At 42.8% G+C, this 18120-nt stretch overlaps 2 protein-coding genes across 3 annotated transcripts; one reads left to right on the top strand and one right to left on the bottom strand.

Annotated features, from left to right (window-relative positions):
• Positions 1–120: 120 nt before the first annotated feature.
• Positions 121–5065, bottom strand: chst7 (carbohydrate (N-acetylglucosamine 6-O) sulfotransferase 7). Of its 2 annotated transcripts, none has more exons than XM_062396116.1 (2): positions 3366–5065; positions 121–2002 (listed from the first exon to the last, which is right to left on the bottom strand). In XM_062396116.1, exon 1 carries the CDS (start codon positions 4663–4665, stop codon positions 3397–3399), a length of 1269 nt encoding a protein of 422 aa, XP_062252100.1. In that variant the 5' UTR covers positions 4666–5065; the 3' UTR covers positions 121–2002; positions 3366–3396. The 2 variants fall into 2 exon arrangements, with proteins under 2 accessions (XP_062252100.1, XP_062252101.1); XM_062396117.1 differs by having other exon boundaries at positions 121–1636.
• Positions 5066–5257: 192 nt separating this feature from the next.
• tubgcp5 (tubulin gamma complex component 5) lies at positions 5258–16162 on the top strand. Its single transcript, XM_062396114.1, has 23 exons — positions 5258–5562; positions 5669–5722; positions 5988–6096; positions 6280–6376; positions 6766–6845; positions 6963–7098; positions 7201–7318; positions 8277–8366; positions 8598–8691; positions 8780–9032; positions 9899–10101; positions 10205–10320; positions 10412–10680; positions 10790–10988; positions 11303–11491; positions 11581–11763; positions 11863–11947; positions 12055–12175; positions 12552–12703; positions 13254–13379; positions 13709–13797; positions 15582–15682; positions 15804–16162. The coding sequence occupies exons 1-23, from the start codon at positions 5429–5431 to the stop codon at positions 15848–15850; spliced, it is 3045 nt and encodes a 1014-aa protein (XP_062252098.1). The 5' UTR covers positions 5258–5428; the 3' UTR covers positions 15851–16162.
• Positions 16163–18120: the final 1958 nt, after the last annotated feature.

Raw genomic sequence — 18120 nt, 5'->3', positions numbered from 1 at the left:
TTAATGCTACCAAGATTATGTGTAATTCTCCTTGGATGGCTGTTATGATTTATCTTGTAGTTATTTTCCATTAGTAATTATTATTCTAATCCAAACAGACATCCATTGTAATTACATTTCAGGTAATGTGCAAAGTACATTGATGACATGATTTCCCAAGGACCAATTGTACATTATTTCATGTTAAAGAAATGCACAAGATTATGGGTTATTGTCAGCATTATATTGTATTTAAGATTATGAAGGCCCAATCAGATCAACTGCCTAAGAGCTCATTTTGATCACGCATGTACAATTAAAGAATAACTACTGTGTTAATCAAGTATTTTGACCTATTCAAATAAAAACTTCACACTCGTCACCTGTAAGCTCATTATGTTTTCAAGCCTCCATTCACTTCTACTGGTACGAGAGTTTTAGGGCCAGGCATAGGAAAAAATGAGGAGAGGGGCGATTCGCATGTTGTTTCTTTGCTGATATAGTTTCCTCGTAACTGATTCTGGAGAACAGTTTCACCAATTCATCTGGAAAAGGGTCTGTCAAGGTTGTACCCTGCTTCTTGCCCATTGTCAGTGTCAGGCCCCTCAACCATTGAAAGGATAAAGAGGAATGGGTAATGGATGGATCTACATTCATTTTGTAGAGGCATAAGGATGAATACTAAAAGATTATAAAATAAAGGTGTAATATCTTGAAATTTCAAGTTCTATTTCAAGTCATGTTCTGACTTAATCGTGGATATTCAATATAATATAATATTTCTCTGATTTTGTTCAATTTTATCCTCCACATTTCAACTTCATTCTCAAAATCGTCTTATTTTTTCTTATGTCTGAGCCTTATATTCTTCTGTACAAAGGGTATATAACTAAGCCAAAACATTAAGGACAATTAATGAATATTGAGTCATCCAGTAATCATGGCAGTCTGCATCAACATGCACAGCAATCACACACTTGTTCTTCAGATTTTTACTAACTCTTTGTTGCAGTCAGTTTAAATAGCATACAGGTTATTTCTTTCTTTGACAAGAGAACTTCAGGTTAACCACCCAGAACAATTAATATCACACAACCAACTTCTAAAGTTGAACACATGAATGCTGGTTATTATTTCACCCCTCCTCAACACATCCTTAACCAGAGGGATATCACAGCATTTTACAAATACAATATTTTTGACAAAACTAGAAACAACAGTAAGAATGGTACACAATACGATTCAGTACCGATTGCTGTTTGTGGCAACTTGTGGAAAAGTCCATTGGCAGAGGACGGAGGCAGATTTCCGAGACGCGTCCATTGGCTCTTCAAAAATGTCACACCCATGTGAGTGTTTTGTCAGTGGGGTGCTGCAGCTGTCCAGATTCCGGAGGGGTCGGGGGTGAAACAATAGTTCCTCAACGAGGCCTCCTTTGCAGAAAATACTGTAGTTTCTTCTTTCAGAGCTCTACATTAGCACTGTTAGTGAGCCAGTTGCCGTTATTGAGTGTCAGTGTTGCTCGAGATTACTGCCACGCTTAGTCATAAGCTGGACAGATAAGTCATTCAGGTGTGAGCGAACCTGATGCTGCCACGCTGGATCCTGGCCGTCATCTCCAGATAAGGACCCATCTTGAGCTTTTTATGGCCCTCGCCTGCAGGGGATTTGAGGAGGGATTAGTGCTACTAAAAGGACAGTAGGAAAGAGGGAGGCCGGTGTGGCGGCAGTGCAAACCAGCCCTAGCCCTATTTCTTCTGTTTATTTCCCCTCCCCACATTCTTTATATGTGTCCAGGCCCTGTTGATGTTATACAGGTAACACTGTAATAATAAGCTGCCCTCCTCCCGTTTCAAATTCATCTGGCTCCGATTGGCTGCTCTGTCGACTCGGATTCTCTCCACTTCATCGACCTGGCTCGGCTGAAGAAAAACAACCCAAGAGACGTGCTCACTAGTGGACCACATTCCAGCTGCTTGTTTTGTTATTCCGCCTTTCACCCTCAGCCTTGAATACAAGGCCCCTGGAAGAGAAAAACAATCAACTGAGGATTAAAATAAAACCCTCCAAATTGTAACACAATTGCCACCCATTCAACAGGATTAATAATGCACAGGATCTCCATCAATAGCTCTATCAGTGCCAAAAAATCAGGGTGGAGGCAGTGAGACAAGGGGCCCCCTCTGTCTCCACCCTGTATCTGCTCCACGCTGGCAGCTTGAAGGTCGGCCCCACTCTAAAGAGCCTTGCTTGTGGGAGCTGGTGACAGGCCGGTGGTAACCCCAGGAGCACTGTGCTGTCATACACAGCCGTATACAATGATCCCCTTCTCGATAGCACAGCCTGTGGCCCAGTCGCACTCGCTGCCAGGCCCCCTACGATGTCCATGAGAGCACCAAGCATTGCCAGGGAGAAAACAATGTCGCCTCTATCAAACATCACATCAGTCGCTCATTGAGGAGTATTTCTGACTCTCTCGCTCCGATAGCAACAAAATTCAGTAGCAGTTATGTTCCTTGGGTCTAAAATGTTTACAGTTCAGCCCTAAGACGAATAACCTTGGGTTAAAGCTCTGTGTGAAAGAGACAACCACAACACTGTGACACATTAATGTATAGATTATGAGTGTGTCACAGAGCTGTTATCGATCTACACAACAACTCCTTTACTATCTGGACTACACAGCTCACAGACAGTATGAGGTATGACTGTGAAAACAATAAGGGGGAAATAAACAAGAGAATCAACAGATGGATTTCGTTAAAGATGCTATACCTTTTCCTGAGTTAAAAATTCTTAACATGCATTGGAGGACTCAAGTTTCCACATCACACATGTGTAATTGGTGTGTTGGACCATGGTGTCTTCCAATTAAATGGTAATTCTGGTAATTCAAGAAACACTGCTATTACATAAACCTCCTCCAGCAGATAATTGAAAACCGCCTTCTGGTGAATGTACAGTGAATGTCAAGCATCCATGGGGAAGGATAAACAAAACACATTTTAAGTGGAGAAAGTCTGTGAAACTGATCAAATCTAACCTTTTTGTTTAGTCTTAGGCAACCATGTTAAATTAATACAAATGTGAGACAGCAGATCCCCATATGGTTGCTCTGTTACCCATTTGCCCCCTTCTGGTAGAGGTCAGAGGTCATGGCTCTGCACAACAGAAGCCCTGCAGTCTGCAGGAGGGTTTCTGTTAAACCTCAAACTTCCTGCATGGACAGGAATTTGTTCAGCTGAAGATGAGTAATGTACAGTCCACTGTAATGTACAGTCCACTGTACATTACTACATTACTGCTCTGTTTTGCTTCACTGTTAAACTACTGCTAAGAAATTGAAAAGACATCCTCACTGACACCTCTGAGTGATCTTAACGTACCTTAAACCCATCGAGTCCTCTAACCACATCCTCATGTGGCTTTGTCCAAGTTGTTTTTCTGATACCCCAGCTGCCTCATGACTTCACTGCAGTAGGCCTCCACCTGGTTGATCTGCTCCACGTTGAGCCTCTCCCTCCACGCATATATGGCCTCTTTGGCATCCCTGGATGATATCAGGAAGGGCTTGTCCGATGAGTACCCCTGACCGTGCGTCATGTTGAGCGCAAATGTCTCCAGAGCAGGGACGCTGGATAGGTTGGCGAAGCGGTACAGCCTCTGGAGCTCCCCCATGGGGTGCAGGACTAGGTCCTCGTAACGGATGCGGAGGTAGTTCCTCCTCACCCACGGGGGCGCGTTCATCACCAGCATTATGTCACTGAACCAGTTGTCACAGATGAGCTCCATGGCGCTTGAGACGTAGCTCTCGGCCCGGTTCACCCTGTTGCTCGGAACCAGCAACCGCTTGTACTTGTCAGCCTGCTTCTTGCTCCTCAGCACCTGGATGCTCTCCTTCACCAGTGCCTGCTTGGACTTGAGCCGCGAGTTGTGCACGGCCCTCGGGTCTCTGAAGAGCTGGATGATCTGGAGGTTGATCGCCGGGTCCTTCATCAGAGGCACCAGTGTGCTCAGGTCCAAAACGCGGACTCCTTTGATCACCATCACGGGGTACTTCTTACACTCCCTCTCCAGCTCCCTAATGTCCCTCTTTGGGCACTTTGCGCACTGGTCCTCTTTCACCAGCCCGACTTCGTGGCGCTTGTGCCCCTCGCACAGCGGCTCCGAGCAGATCACCTTGTTCATTTTCCAGCCGAATATGAACGACGTGGTGATGTTTTGCGTGCCAGCGTAAAGTTTGAGCACGGAGAAGTCGCAGCGGTACAGGGCGTTCATCATGTCCCGCACGGCGCCCTGGAGGCTGCCGGCGTCCCCCGGGTACAGCGCCTGCCAAATGTGCCACATCGGCTCGTACAGGTAGAAAACATCGGGGTGCTGGTTGAACAACTCCCCCAGGAACGAGGAGCCGGTCCTCCAGGTGGCGTGCACGTAGATGTTAACCCGGGACTGGCTCCGGTTGGCGGCGTTCTCCGTCGCGTCGCTGCCGTTGACTTTGTAACCGTTATCCCACAGCAGCGCCACCGTGTTCTCCAGATCTGGGCATCTGGGCTGTTGCTGCGGGAGTCCATGGCCCGCGTGTTGCGCGGATTTGTCCCGGTAATCTAACACGTAGGGGATGAGCAGCAGTAACCCGGAATAAGCCAGAATCAGAACCAAGTATTTCTTATGGAGCCGTCTCTTCATCTCCTCTCAGCTGCGGTGCGGAGCTGCTTCTCTGAAAGGTCGGCACAGCGCTTTGTGCTGCGCCGCGCGCTCCACAGTAAAGTTATGTGAATGCGTGAGACAAGGAGTGCGTGTGTGTGTGTGTGGGAGCTCGGCCCCGCCCCTTTAAAGAAATAACAAAATTTAACAAAATATTTGTCTTTCGTGTTCAAACATAACAATAACAAACAACAATAGTAAATCGTGTCTGTGATCAAAGTTACAAAAGGTGTGTCAAACTGCAGTAAACACTAGGCGCGTGCGAGAACCGTTAAATCAGAAAAGTCAGAGAGCGTTGACGAGAAGAGTTTCCAAGAGCTACCGCCTCCTGTAACCAAGTGCAATGCATCATGGGAGATGGGTGAGAACTTGCCGCTGCTTTTTAATAGTGTATTCCTGGTGTTTTATTGTAGGTACGTGTCTAACGTCTTCCCTTCAAACATTTTTAATCAGGAGCTTTCAGATAAATATTCCTGATTTAAACTTTTGTAATACTTCGGTGTTGCGCATGCGCGGTCATTTGTTTTGAGAGGCGAGCGCGGCACAGGACGAATCGATGGAGACATGGCTGAAGCTGCGTTCCCTTTTCATCAATTGGCACGCGTAACATGTTGTTGTTTTTGTTAGCCTGTTAGCTCCAGGTTAGCTCGCAGAATCACCTGTGCAGCAGCGAGCCGGGCCGATAGCAGGCGGCCAATCGCAGTGCTAACGTCACGCTAACTGCAGCAGCAGCGGTGACAGCAACATGGCACACTGGACCGACTTCGAGAAGGAGACGGAGAGAGAGACGAAGAAGCTGGTGAGATGTCTAAGCGGGCTGGAGGACGAGGAGGACCAGAACTTTCAGCTGGCACTGAAATTCGCCTGGTCCAATTTCAGGTGAGTCCGGGTGGCAGCGGCTAGCCGGGGAGCTGCTAACATGTAGCATCACGTTAGCCACAAACAAACGTAGAGGATGTCCATAACGAATGTGGCTTGTTGGCAGGTTTCATCGCTACCTGGACGTGGACAGCCATAAAGTCCAGCGCAGTATCACTGGGTGAGTGTTGTCTGCTGTTCCTCCTGCAGTGTGTGTTGAAGGGATGGAATAATCGGGTACCCGTAGTTTCCACTGGCAACCACCACTGTTCCCCCCTCTTGTAGGAACTAGTATGGCACCCCATTCAAAACAAACACACGAAAAGGAAGAGATAAATCCTAGATACTCTGAATGTGTACCACGTTTACATTTAGGAGCACATACCCTACCACACCACATGTGTGTTTGCATGTTGCTGTCCTGCATAATCGCCCATGTTTTCCAGAATCTATGATAAGCTCATGATCCACTCTGACTTGAGTAAAGCAGGAAGTTGGATGAGGCTGACCGAAGAGTTCCTGAACTCACCTCTACCTAATACAGATGGAACAAAGGTATGTTATAGAGAGTGGCCAATGGAAAATGAATTGGAGCCTTAAGGGCAATAATGTGACACTGACATCAAGATAAATCCCTGATAGATTCTTCTCTTCATGGATGTTTCCCTTATGGTTAAAGCACAACATCCTGAACACTTGACACAGTGCGCAGTACAGGTCTTTTGTGTTTATTTACAGACTGAGGTACACTACAGCGTACTGTCACTGCTGCTCTTGTTGTCGGGATCCCCCTCAAACACAGACTTTATTGAGAAACCCAGGGTGAAGGAGGCTGGTGAGTTGATCTTTCATACATATTTAAAAAACTTTTCCCTGCTCGTGCTTAGATTTGCGTGTTACGGCAAATCCACATCTGGCATTCTATCGGTTGGGGAATTTTGACAGCAATCCATGAGCAGAGGAGAAATCTGAGAGCGGACGATTTACACACATGCTGAAGCTAAGTGAGCGTGAGGAGAAGGATTGAAGCTGGAGTAAAGGAAATCTTAGCACAAGCAGTGTCTATTTGTGTGCAAGTACCCCCCTCACCCCACCCCACCTCCCTGACATGGGCAAAGATGTCCGTGCCCTTTAATGCTGCTTGCAGCTTTAATTTCCCTTGTGAAACTAACTGTTTTTTAAAATGCTACATGCCCATGTTAATTTATGAACTTGTCTGTGCAGAACCAGAGGACACATTTGACTGGGGTAAATATCTGATGGAGGGTGAGGACATAGACATCGGACCATATCCAGATACCCCTGTGAGAAGATCATAACCAAACCCACTCTATATGGACATTTGTTGCCACACCAGTATCACAAAAGTTACAGCTCATGGATTTGTAACAAAGTCTCACTTTAAAAAAAAATATTTTTAGGAGTGGTCTGAGGAGGAGAGTGAGGATGAGGACAGTGAGCAGCCAATCAGCAGGGAGGACTCTGGGATCCAGTTGGACAGAACCCCCCAGGAGGACCAAGACAACACCAACAAACCAGTTCCAGTCACCTGGACAGGTACATGGTTATGAAATAATGTAAAACGATATTGTATCAAAACAATAATCTACTCTGAAGCTTTTGTCAGTGTAAAAATAATTCCAGTCTGTGTGTTTCCAGTGGGGGAGCCTGACGCCCGCGCCTGGCTTGAGCAACATGTGGTGACACCGTACTGGGTGCCTCATGCCTCTCGTTTCCCTCACAGCTTGCACTTACACTCCAACTTGCTCAATGCGTGGTAAGATTCTAAACTGATTTCTCTGCCTTTGCTTCAGGCCCTAATTCGATACATTTTTGTAACCACATCATTCACAACAGTATTGGATACACTTTTGTAGAAATATTGGTATCACTTATACACTTGATTTGAAATGCATCCTGAATGTGCCTCCTGTGACCAGCTGTGATCTGATCTCACTTTCCCGCTTTGTATGCAAATATTCACGTATGTTATGTCCTTTTAATGAAGACCAAATGAAACCAGTCTGAGTGTACAGATGTGTGTGTTGTCTCTGTGTTTGTGTGTGTGCTTGTATGTCAGCTTGTATGTCAGAGTGAGCAAGAAAGAGAGAAAAAAGACAGCGAACAGAGTTGGAAGGGGCTGAGTGAATCAGTACGCAGTATCATCAAGATTTTAAGTTTACTTTAAACATTGGGTGGTCGGTGTAGATACTATGATGGTGACCAAAAACTAGTCAACGTATGAACACTGAGAAGAAAAATACACTTTTGAATCTTTAGCGGGTTATAGAACGTCAGCTGAGGATGTGGTCCTTCATGTGTCGTCAAGGACCTATTTGCATTCACACATCTTAAAAAGTTGTGGCCACATGTGTCCAGGACTACCGCTGAATAACATAAAGTGCCTACAAAGTTCACATACGACTTAAATCTAAATACTCTGCTCCTCACTCAGAGCTTAGCTATTCAAATTTATTGTGATTCAGTTTCCTAAAACTTCAATTCTTATCGATTAAATCCACACCCTTACAGCCTCCAAATGCGACCAGACATACTTCTGTCACCTGTTTACTACATTACAGTATATGGATAGGTTCATAATAATACTTTATTGCTAGACACACAAATTCTTTCTTATTATGACTTTGTGTCGAAGTTCACTTCAGAGGATTTGGGAGTTGAGATGATTTGAAATGGTCAAATGTTTATGCTGTGCTCCTCTCTTCTCTTCTCAGGGATCAGCACTTGTACAACACTGATCCATTGTATCTACCAGAAGAAAAGGCCTTTGTCACAGAGACCCAAGTAATACGGGAGACACTGTGGTAAGATGGAATGATGCTGTGGTCTGTGACTGTGACTGTGACTTTTTGTTGTCAATTTACAAACTTTCAAAGAAATGTGTCGCCTGACTTCTCACACGTTTTATATTTTTATATGTTGTAAATCCCCAAAACATGAGTCCTCCTTATTATGTTGCACTGGTAATCCCCTCATCCCTTTAAGACTCATACTGAGGGATTTATTTAGTAATATCTGTGACTAATATGTTGTAGGCTTCTGTCTGGCGTGAAGAAACACTTTATATTCCAGCACCATGATGGAAAAGTGTCTGTAAGGAACAACGTGGTGATAACTCATCTAACCAGCGTGAGTAAAAAATTCTGAAACTGACTTATTATATCTGATTAGGCTGCATTAGACGTAGGAAGCCATCTTTTCTCTTCTTGTGCTACAGAACTGCCTGCGCTCTGTGCTAGAGCATATCGCTGTGTACGGTCAGGCGGTGTTCAGGCTGCAGAGGTTCATAGACGAGGTGACGGGGTACAGCTCGGAGCCTTGTCAACCGAGCTCTGGTTCCTCCTACGGCTCCAAGAAGGGCTCTGAGCCTCCCTTCAGGACCTACCAGGCCTTCGTGTGGGCGCTCAACAAATACTTTGCGGGCTTCAAAGAGGAACTCACCACAATTGAGAGAGAGATCATACGCAACGGCAAGTTCAGCGTGTTTGATTAGGTGCAAACCACTGAATTAGAACAGCAACATGAACTTTGCATTCCTTGTAACAAGATAACACTGGGATCACAACACAGGTGATCTTTAGAAAAAATGTTTGACGTTTTACATGGTACCTGAGGGATTTAAGTTCCCCGTTACTACAATGGATTTCTGTGAGCTGGATTCTGGAGAGGCCCTGTATGAGATGAGTGTAGAGCCAAACAAGGAAAAAAACTAAAGGAGGGGACTTCTCAAATATTACGTATTTTGTCATGAATATGTTTAGGTAGGTGTTCAACTTAATATGTAATTATGTAATTGATAACTGATAGTCCACAAACAACCTGGTCAGAATTTATCTCAGTACCCTCAGCTGGGCTGTGATAAAGACAATATATACCTACTGTGTCTGCTTGTAGTTTGTGAGATACGTTTTGTGGGTTATTCTCTCCTAGTGGAAGTCCAATAGTAAAGTGTAATTAATTCTGGTACTCGCATATTCCTTCATATCTGTCGTACTTTAAATTGGTCTTAGATTGCATTATTTATGGTCTTAAAATGTTTTAACTTGTTGAAACCTGAAAAATCCTTGGATTTGGAATTTAGGTTATTTGAAATGTAAACAGATAGTTAATGACTAAAATACATAGATTTAAATGTTTGTCACAGCGAAGGTTTCGTACAAACACACAAACAGATTGACATTATGTTTTAACATATTGTTGACTTTGTTATCAACAATTGCAATATACGACATTGTTTAACATAGTATTTTTAGCCACCTCTTATTAAGAGTAATTGATCAATGAGGGGTTTATTTGTTCGTTTGGTCTTTGTTTGATGAGTCCTCCTCTTCTACAGACGAGACTGTGACGCTGTCTGCAGTTCTGGAGAGACTCAGTCCTCACTTGGCTCAGATCAAAGTGCTGCACAAAGTCTTCTGCACTGGGGTCGCTGAAGTTCCCCCCGAGACTCCAAATGTTGTGAGGGCGTCTCACTTGCTCAACACCCTGTACAAGGCGATCATTGAGTATGACAATGTCGGGGAAGCATCTGAACAAGACGTGAGTTTATTATTGAGAATCCAGTTCAGTGATATCCACATAACAGACAGAAATCACTGATGTTAAAATGGAAATATCGCTGTCTGTTGTCTTTGTTTGCTAGGTGGCTCTATTGTTTTCTCTATGGACAGAGACGGTCCGACCTTATTTGGAGATTGTGGATGAATGGATTGTTCACGGCCACTTGTTTGACCCCGCAAAAGAGTTCATCATCCAAAGGTACGATACAGAGATGGAGAGGAATTTAAAAAAAAGATCTCCTCCAACATGACTATTGTAAGACCTGACATTCGCTTCTCTTCCTGTTCAGGAACAAAGACGTCCAGGTGAACCACAGGGATTTCTGGTACGCCACCTACACGCTGTACAGTGTTTCGGAAACAGTGGAGACCGAGGAGAAAGTAAATGATGCGGCCAGCGGGAGCTCCGGAGGCAATCAGGGCTCCAGCCACGGGCAGCTCACCATGGTGTCCTTCCTAAAACCTGTCCTCAAGCAGATTATCATGGCAGGAAAATCCATGCAGCTGCTCAGAAATCTGGACCGTACGGAGACTGAGCAATCAGAGAAATCCTCTAGAGGTCAGTGTTTCTTCTATAAGGGACGTTTTTTTGTGGTATCTATGGCCTTACACTGGTTTAGGTTTGAGTTCATTATTGACCTGAGCTGTGTCAAAATCTTGCATTGCAGATGCAGAGAGGAAGAGTTTATACACGCTGTTTTTAGAGTCGGTGCAGTCGCGCCTCTGCAGCCAAGAGGAATCTCCGACCGACACAGTAACTGAACAGCAAGCCACTAAGAGGAGTCTCATACAGATGCAGTCCATCGTGGCCCAACACTTGGAGATTGATGACGTCCATGATCCGTTGCTGGCCATAAACTTTGCCAGGTAAATAGCAACACCATTAAAATAACAAGTAGGTCGCAAAGCTCACTTGTTCTGCTCAAAATAAACAGTGAAGCAAATTTTAGAGCAGAGCAGGAGACAATTTTGTAATTCCCTCGTTTCAAGAATAAAGTCCAAGGATTCAATTTAGCCGTCATTATGCAAAACCCATTTGCAGCTGTTGGTTTTATTAATTCTCAAATGGCCCTATTCAAACATAATTGGATTTCAAAGGGATTAAATGCTTTCGGTCCCAGACCTGCAGGTCAGGCCAAATGGTTAGTTTTACATTCTGGTTACATTCTGTTCCCCCTCAGGTTGTACTTGGACCAGAGTGACTTCTACGAGCGTTTCTCTGGAGGTGATTTCATCGTGGAGCGTTCCTCGCAGTCGGTCACCTGCCAGACATTTGAGCTCACCCTGCGCTCCTGCCTCTACCCCCACATCGAGAGGCGGTACATCGAGTGCTGTGGAAACCTGATGAAGACCCTGAAAAAAGACTACAGGTAAGCGGCACTCATGTGGCCACTATATGACCCTAAATAACTTTTTGTTAGTGCACATGGAACGTTTGAATTCCTTGGTGTCTCCAAAGGCTGCTGGAGTACCTCCAAGCCATGAGGAACTACTTCCTGCTGGAGGCTGGAGACACCATGTACGACTTTTACACGGCCATCTTTGACAAGGTGCAGGAGAAGGAAAGCTGGCAGCAGCGGTCTTTTCTCAATGTGCAGCTGCAGGAAGCAGTGGGACAGCGCCACCCAGAGGATGGTAGCAGGTACTGCAACGTTTAAGACAGAATATTGATAATTATGAGAATATTAAGCTTTTATATAATTAGAAGAAAAAAAACTTTTCCCCATTTTATGTTTTATAGGTTATCAATCTTCTTAGAGCCCATGGACCCTTCAAGGAAAAAACACCCTGTGAATAACCTTGAAGTACTTACTCTCAGTTACAAAGTAAGCTTCAATTGCCTTTATACTTTTTTAAAGCTGCCACAATGTTTTGTGTACTTCCCCTTTTTTTTAACATGGATTAATATATATTTTCATTGATTTCTGCGTAGGTTCCCTGGCCCGTCGACATCGTGATCAGCACCGAGTGTCAGAAGATCTACAATCAAGTGTTTCTCCTACTGCTGCAGATCAAATGGGCCAAATACAGTTTAGACACACTTCGATTCAGTGGTAAGGGCCGGTTTCAGTCAATTAACTCCTTTTGTTCTTTCAATGTGAAATTTCCAAATTTGAAGCCATTTTACATTCTGGATCATTGTCCAACAAAATGGGAAATTTGAAGTCTGGGAAAAAATATTGTTGTCATTTCAAGACATTTCCATTACAGAACTAAAAATCCATTAATAGAGAAACGAAAGAAAGAATCAATTAATATAGTTAGTTGCAGCCCTACTTATATTGGTACTTTTAATTTGAAACATTAACTGCTCATTCAATTGATATCTATGATTATCTATATCTATCACCTGTTGATTTTGCATGAATACTATGCGAGTGAATACTTGTCTTGCCGTGCTCTACTATCTGAAATGTTTCTCTGTTGTAGATTTCAATGCCATCAGTAAGAAAGTGGAGGGAGCGCTGGCTGAGGAGGCGAAAGTCAAAGAGCCTATAAATCAGCAGATTCACCGGATGTGTCTGCTGCGGGTCAAACTGATGCACTTTGTCAACAGCCTTCACAACTACATCATGACCAGGGTGAGAGGGATCATGGAAAAGACCTTTGTTACAGCAGACATGCACAACACCAGGAACATGAAACTGAAATGGACTTTTAACCATTATTCATTTTAATATTTACATCGGTACTTTTGTACTGTGACATGTCAACTTTTTGACTGATCGGAATCCCAAAGTATCTTTGCGCAGACTCATTCTTCTGCAGCTAAAACACAAAAGAACGTTTTAAAGAGTCACATCTGTGATGCTTTGAAGAACAGTATAATATCACTACCATGACCGTGATAATGACTCCATTCAGACCTGGTTAAATACATGGGTGTGATCAATGAGAGACTATATTCAGAAGGGGTCTGGGACCCACATTTTGTTGCTGTGTGAATGCATTTTCATGGTACAGCAATATAATGATTCAAAGGTATTTTAACGCTTCTCAGTGCCCATATGTGATTTGTTTATGGCCACCATTTGGCCAGTCATGTGTAAAGTATACAGATGTTAATTGGCTTATTTATTTGATAACACCTTTTGACATTATCTTCAATCTCTTTGTACTTTTTGCTGTCAGATTCTGCACAGCACCGGACTGGAGTTTCAGCACCAAGTACAGGAAGCAAAGGACCTGGACCAGCTGATCAAGATCCATTACCGATATCTGGCAACAATCCATGACCGCTGCCTGCTGAGAGAGAAGGTAAATAGCACCGACAGGGGAACAGGGTTAACTGGAGGGCAGGTATTGTTAATTATACAATATGGCTAAGTAGTGTTTACCATCCTGGACCAAAATACTGAGTGTCTGTCAGCTCCAACATCACCTTTGCTTGGCTGAAGCTGTAATGCATTGGCAGGCGGATGAATACATTAATACTCATAACTCCACCTAGTAATTATTTGTATCCTTTGCTCGCATGTTTATATTTGTTGTTTAGACCAAGGCAGCTTGACATGAGCTGCCTCTTATGTGGTTTTATAACATTAAATACATTCCCTGTTGTCTAATGCAATGTTGTGTTTTCTCAGGTCAGTTTTGTGAAGGAGGCAATAATGAAGGTTCTGAACCTGGTCCTGATCTTCTCTGACCGATGGCAGACTGGATTTGGAGCCTGGAAGTAAGAGCTTTCATATTGAGTGGAGGGAACTGTAATTAATTCACAACATAAGCCAACAGTATGAACTCTGGAAGATGTCCGCACAATTGGGACCGGACTTTCTCAGGAGTTTGCTTTTTAACGTATAGAACACGCAGCAGGAAATCCTCTCCTTAGATGCGTTTGCAGCACAGAAATCTCCGGGCTTTTCAGGGGTCTCACTTATAACCGTTGCGTACGCACAAAACGGGGCCTGAAACGTGTGTACGCCACTTCTCACGCAAACGTTAAAGACTCATAAAAACTAACTTGACGGGAAAATCAGCGTATTTCTACGCAAACTCTGACCCATGCGTAAGGACTTTTTGGAGACGGGAAAGTGGCGAAGCAGAAGTGAGGTGGTGAACTGAAGCAGATTATTGATCCAATTATTCATTTACATTAAAACCAACATCTTAGTTTAGCTCGCGGGACATAACTGCTCCACAGGAGCCTTTTCATTTAAAAATATATAAAACAACTTAAAACAAATTACGTTCAGATTTGATTTAACAGCAGAGTTACAGAGCCGAGTCATTAATAGGTTTTAATAATATCTTCTAACAGTGCAGTAAACGTGACTGAGCCATCAGGCGCACAGAGCACCCAGTGCACAGAGCGCACAGGAGAACACTTACAAGAAATTAAGAAACTTTCCAAACAATATCCCAGAGTGGAGGCAAGGATCCACAGATGTGATGGAATCAGTCCGATGCTCTAAATAAATAAATACTGCCGTGACAGTGGTGCGGGGTTCTGCGTGATTTGTGCACGCAAATGGAAGGACGAGGAGGAGGCGAGGGTTCAGTGATTTCTGATCTCACACATTGTGTTACCCACAGCAGCAGCGGCAGAGTTTCAGTGTATATTCTTTATTAGTGACATCACTGCTGTCCCATAAAATTGTTCTCCACCTCACTAACAAACACCTCAATGTCAGTGTTAGAAAGTTTCACTTCCTCTTCTCATTGCTTGATGCCGTCAAGACTCACGGTGGAAACCCTTTGGGCAGCAGCATAATTTATATTTGTGCAGGGCTTTGCATTGACCATTTATGGTTGAAAGTGGGCATGTGGAGGGCGGATTTGGAGGCAGATCCACGTACAAATGTTTCCAGGTGGACTGTGATTTATAAAGCGAACATTGCGTTCAGGGTTCAAGTTTTATAAATCTGAACTTTCTTATGTGTACGCCATATACGGCTTTTGTACGTACGTACACTTTTAGTATGAATCCTACACACTCTTTTATAAATGAGACCCCAGGTGAGGGATGGTGCAGCAGGCAGAGACAGGAAGTAACGTATTCATTCTGCTGTGGAGATCACGTGTTTTTGCTAACAGCACATTGAGGGTTTATCACCAAAAAGCTTGCCTGACATCTTCATCTGTGTTCTCTACGTGTGCTCCACCAATTTTCCTCTTATGCTGTTCTGGAATAGGTATCCTTTTTCCACACACCCACTCGCTGACGGTTAATCCTGTGGAGAATCTCCTGCTATTTCCTCACATAGGCTCATATAGACATTTCCCCTAATGTTTACTAGGGGGCTGGCCGGTACAGTCCAGCTCTCGTTTGGACTTTAGTTTTCTCACATACAGCTTCTCTGGAGAATGTCCAGAGATCACTGGTGTTCAGTGCATGCCTGAAAGCAGCCAATTTTTTGGTGGATTATTAAATATGAGTTGTTCAATTCAAACTTTTGCAGGGGCAGCTGTCCTGACAGGCCTTTTGAATCTCAACATTGTGTTTATCTCTGATTACAGGATCGAGTCCATTGATAAAATGGAGTCAGATTTCAAAAACTGTCACATGTTCCTTGTGACGATACTCAACAAGGCCGTGTGTCGCGGCTCCTTCCCCCACCGTAAGTAACACTGAAATCATACAGGTCTGAGTTTCTGTTTAACAGTTTTACTTTAGACCTCTCTGTACAGAGAGGAATAATTCACCTGGAAGTAATCAGCTTTTCTTTGCCTCTTGTACAGTGGAGTCTCTTGCCCTTTCCCTGATGGCCGGATTCGAGCAATGCTGAGGGAACGTCCATGTTTCAGTGTTTTGACATCACAGGCTCAACTCTGTTTGCTGCTGTGTCTCATGTCTGTCTTTTCTCTGACTGCTGTCATTGTTCATGATGGTGTCCAACAGTGTGATGTCACTATCTGCTCTGACTGCTGGAGATGGAATTGAACCATGTGGTTTGTGCCAAAGTCAAATCTAACTTGTGAACAAACATCGGCAGTATATAAAAGAAAAATGTAAATTTGTTGTAAATTTTGTTTTTTATTAGCTGTTATATTGTTTGGAATGTGTACACATAAAGCACAATAAATATTTCTCAATGATGTATGATGTTCAACATAATGTGATATTGCTGTGAAATTTATGTTTATTAAAAAATATTATTGACACATCAACAAATTCATTTTGACATTTTGCAGTTGATGCCTATACGAGATCGTTGTAAAGAGGTAATTGATACACAACTGAATAGATTTGTGAAACGCTGTGGGAATATAAAAACATTGTGGGTTCAGGGTTTGAGTTTTTGGTTAAAACTACCTTATTTACATATTGCATATCTTGACAAAAATTTCAGTTAAACAGCTTTTTCTTGATGAAACGTGAGTTCACACTACATATTGAATGTAAGGGAAGGAGGTTAGTAGGGGAAACTAACCTCTGTTATTTCTGACAAATAAATTAGTTGTATTTATTTACAAAACTCTTTCACTTGTTAAACAGTTACAAATAAGTGTAGTTTAAGTGTGTGAGGCCCTTTGTTTATGTTGTACCACTGTAGCAGACGCTAAATTAGGCCTGCAGCTCTGAAAGAGTGATGAAGTAGTTTGCCCTCAGCAGTGTGGTCACTGTGTGCTTTTGTTTCCCTTCCTATAACCTACAGCTGCGGATTAAAGGGTTTTCACAAGTGATCTGTACAGGCATTGTTCCAGTTGGACCTCAGTATAGCTTATGACTTAGTGGTGAATTGAAGTACACACGCTGTGCAGAGTCTGTACGTGGCGTCTGGAGTCATTTATTTGCTCTGAGTGACCTTTAACAGTATGTTTGATTTTGGAAAACCACAAAAAATCCCCAGATGAGTTGTGTAAGTGCCTTTATTTGATTTTGTGTCTCTTTATTTCCTTGCTTCAGTTCTCTTGTGATCTCTGAAGCAGCTTATTAGAACCTTTTAGAGATAGTTACATTATCCCTTGACAATTAAGTGTGTTTTAGTCAGTAGATTGGAAGTTATATAAATATTTCAGCTGTTTTTCATAGCAGTATTCATATTCATTAGTAATTATAGATAATACAGGATGCCTCTGCAGCCTCTTTCCTTTGCTTTAGATTATCTTTGATCTTTGTCATCAAGGAAATGGGGGATGGGCATGAAGATGCTGTGGGTAAAACCTCATCGGTAAAGTTTGGTTTGGTATTTCTCTCTGTGGGTGTTTTTTAAACCAAATGAGAATATCACATCTGGAGTCATAAACAGTATGCTGCATAATGTTTACAGTACAACAGTGGAGCCAGTGAGAGTGAGTGTCGGCTTTCATTTCCCTATTTTTTCTCAGTCTCCTGTCAGACTTTATATTTTACATTAAGTTTCCAGTATTGAACAAAACTTGACAAACTTGGTATACAGCTTGACAGAAATATTTATATTGGCTATAAGACCCAATTAATCAATGGTAGTAGCGATAGATCAGTATTTGATTCCACTAAATGTCTGTCTGTATGTGGAACACACATCTCGAGAAACAACTTAGCGGCTTCACACTTAACTGTGATGTATTGTTAATAGCCTGATGAGGTGTAGTATTGAATTTGGACACATGACACGTTCAATATTAACAACCTTCAAATAAACAGGCAAACAGCACCTTACAATCACTGGGGTGCGGCTAAACAGTCAGTCGGTGGACAGAGTTACATACTTTATATTGAGTGGACTTACGGGTCTTTTATTTTGTTGTTTGTTATATTTTTTATATAGTTTATTTTATTTTGAAAAGTTGTGAACTTACTGTATGTCTGAAGATTGTATCAATTACTTAACAGACTTTTGTCATAGCTGACATACAGTCTATGAAAAAATGTTACAGCAGTTCAGTTAATCATTTAAACTTATATACACCACACATACAAACAGTAAAAATCACGATTCAGATTCATTTAATGAAAAACATTGACTAAGAAACTATTCACTGCAGATGAACCAGGTAGGATGATAAAAAAGTTGTCTAACTTCAATCTGCACCACAGACTGCTTATAAAAAAGGTCTGAGCACAACGTCCAGC

The sequence above is a fragment of the Platichthys flesus genome, chromosome 9 (genome assembly GCF_949316205.1).
Source record: "Platichthys flesus chromosome 9, fPlaFle2.1, whole genome shotgun sequence".
Classification (NCBI taxonomy): domain Eukaryota; kingdom Metazoa; phylum Chordata; class Actinopteri; order Pleuronectiformes; family Pleuronectidae; genus Platichthys; species Platichthys flesus.
This window is presented reverse-complemented; position numbering and strand designations above follow the sequence as displayed.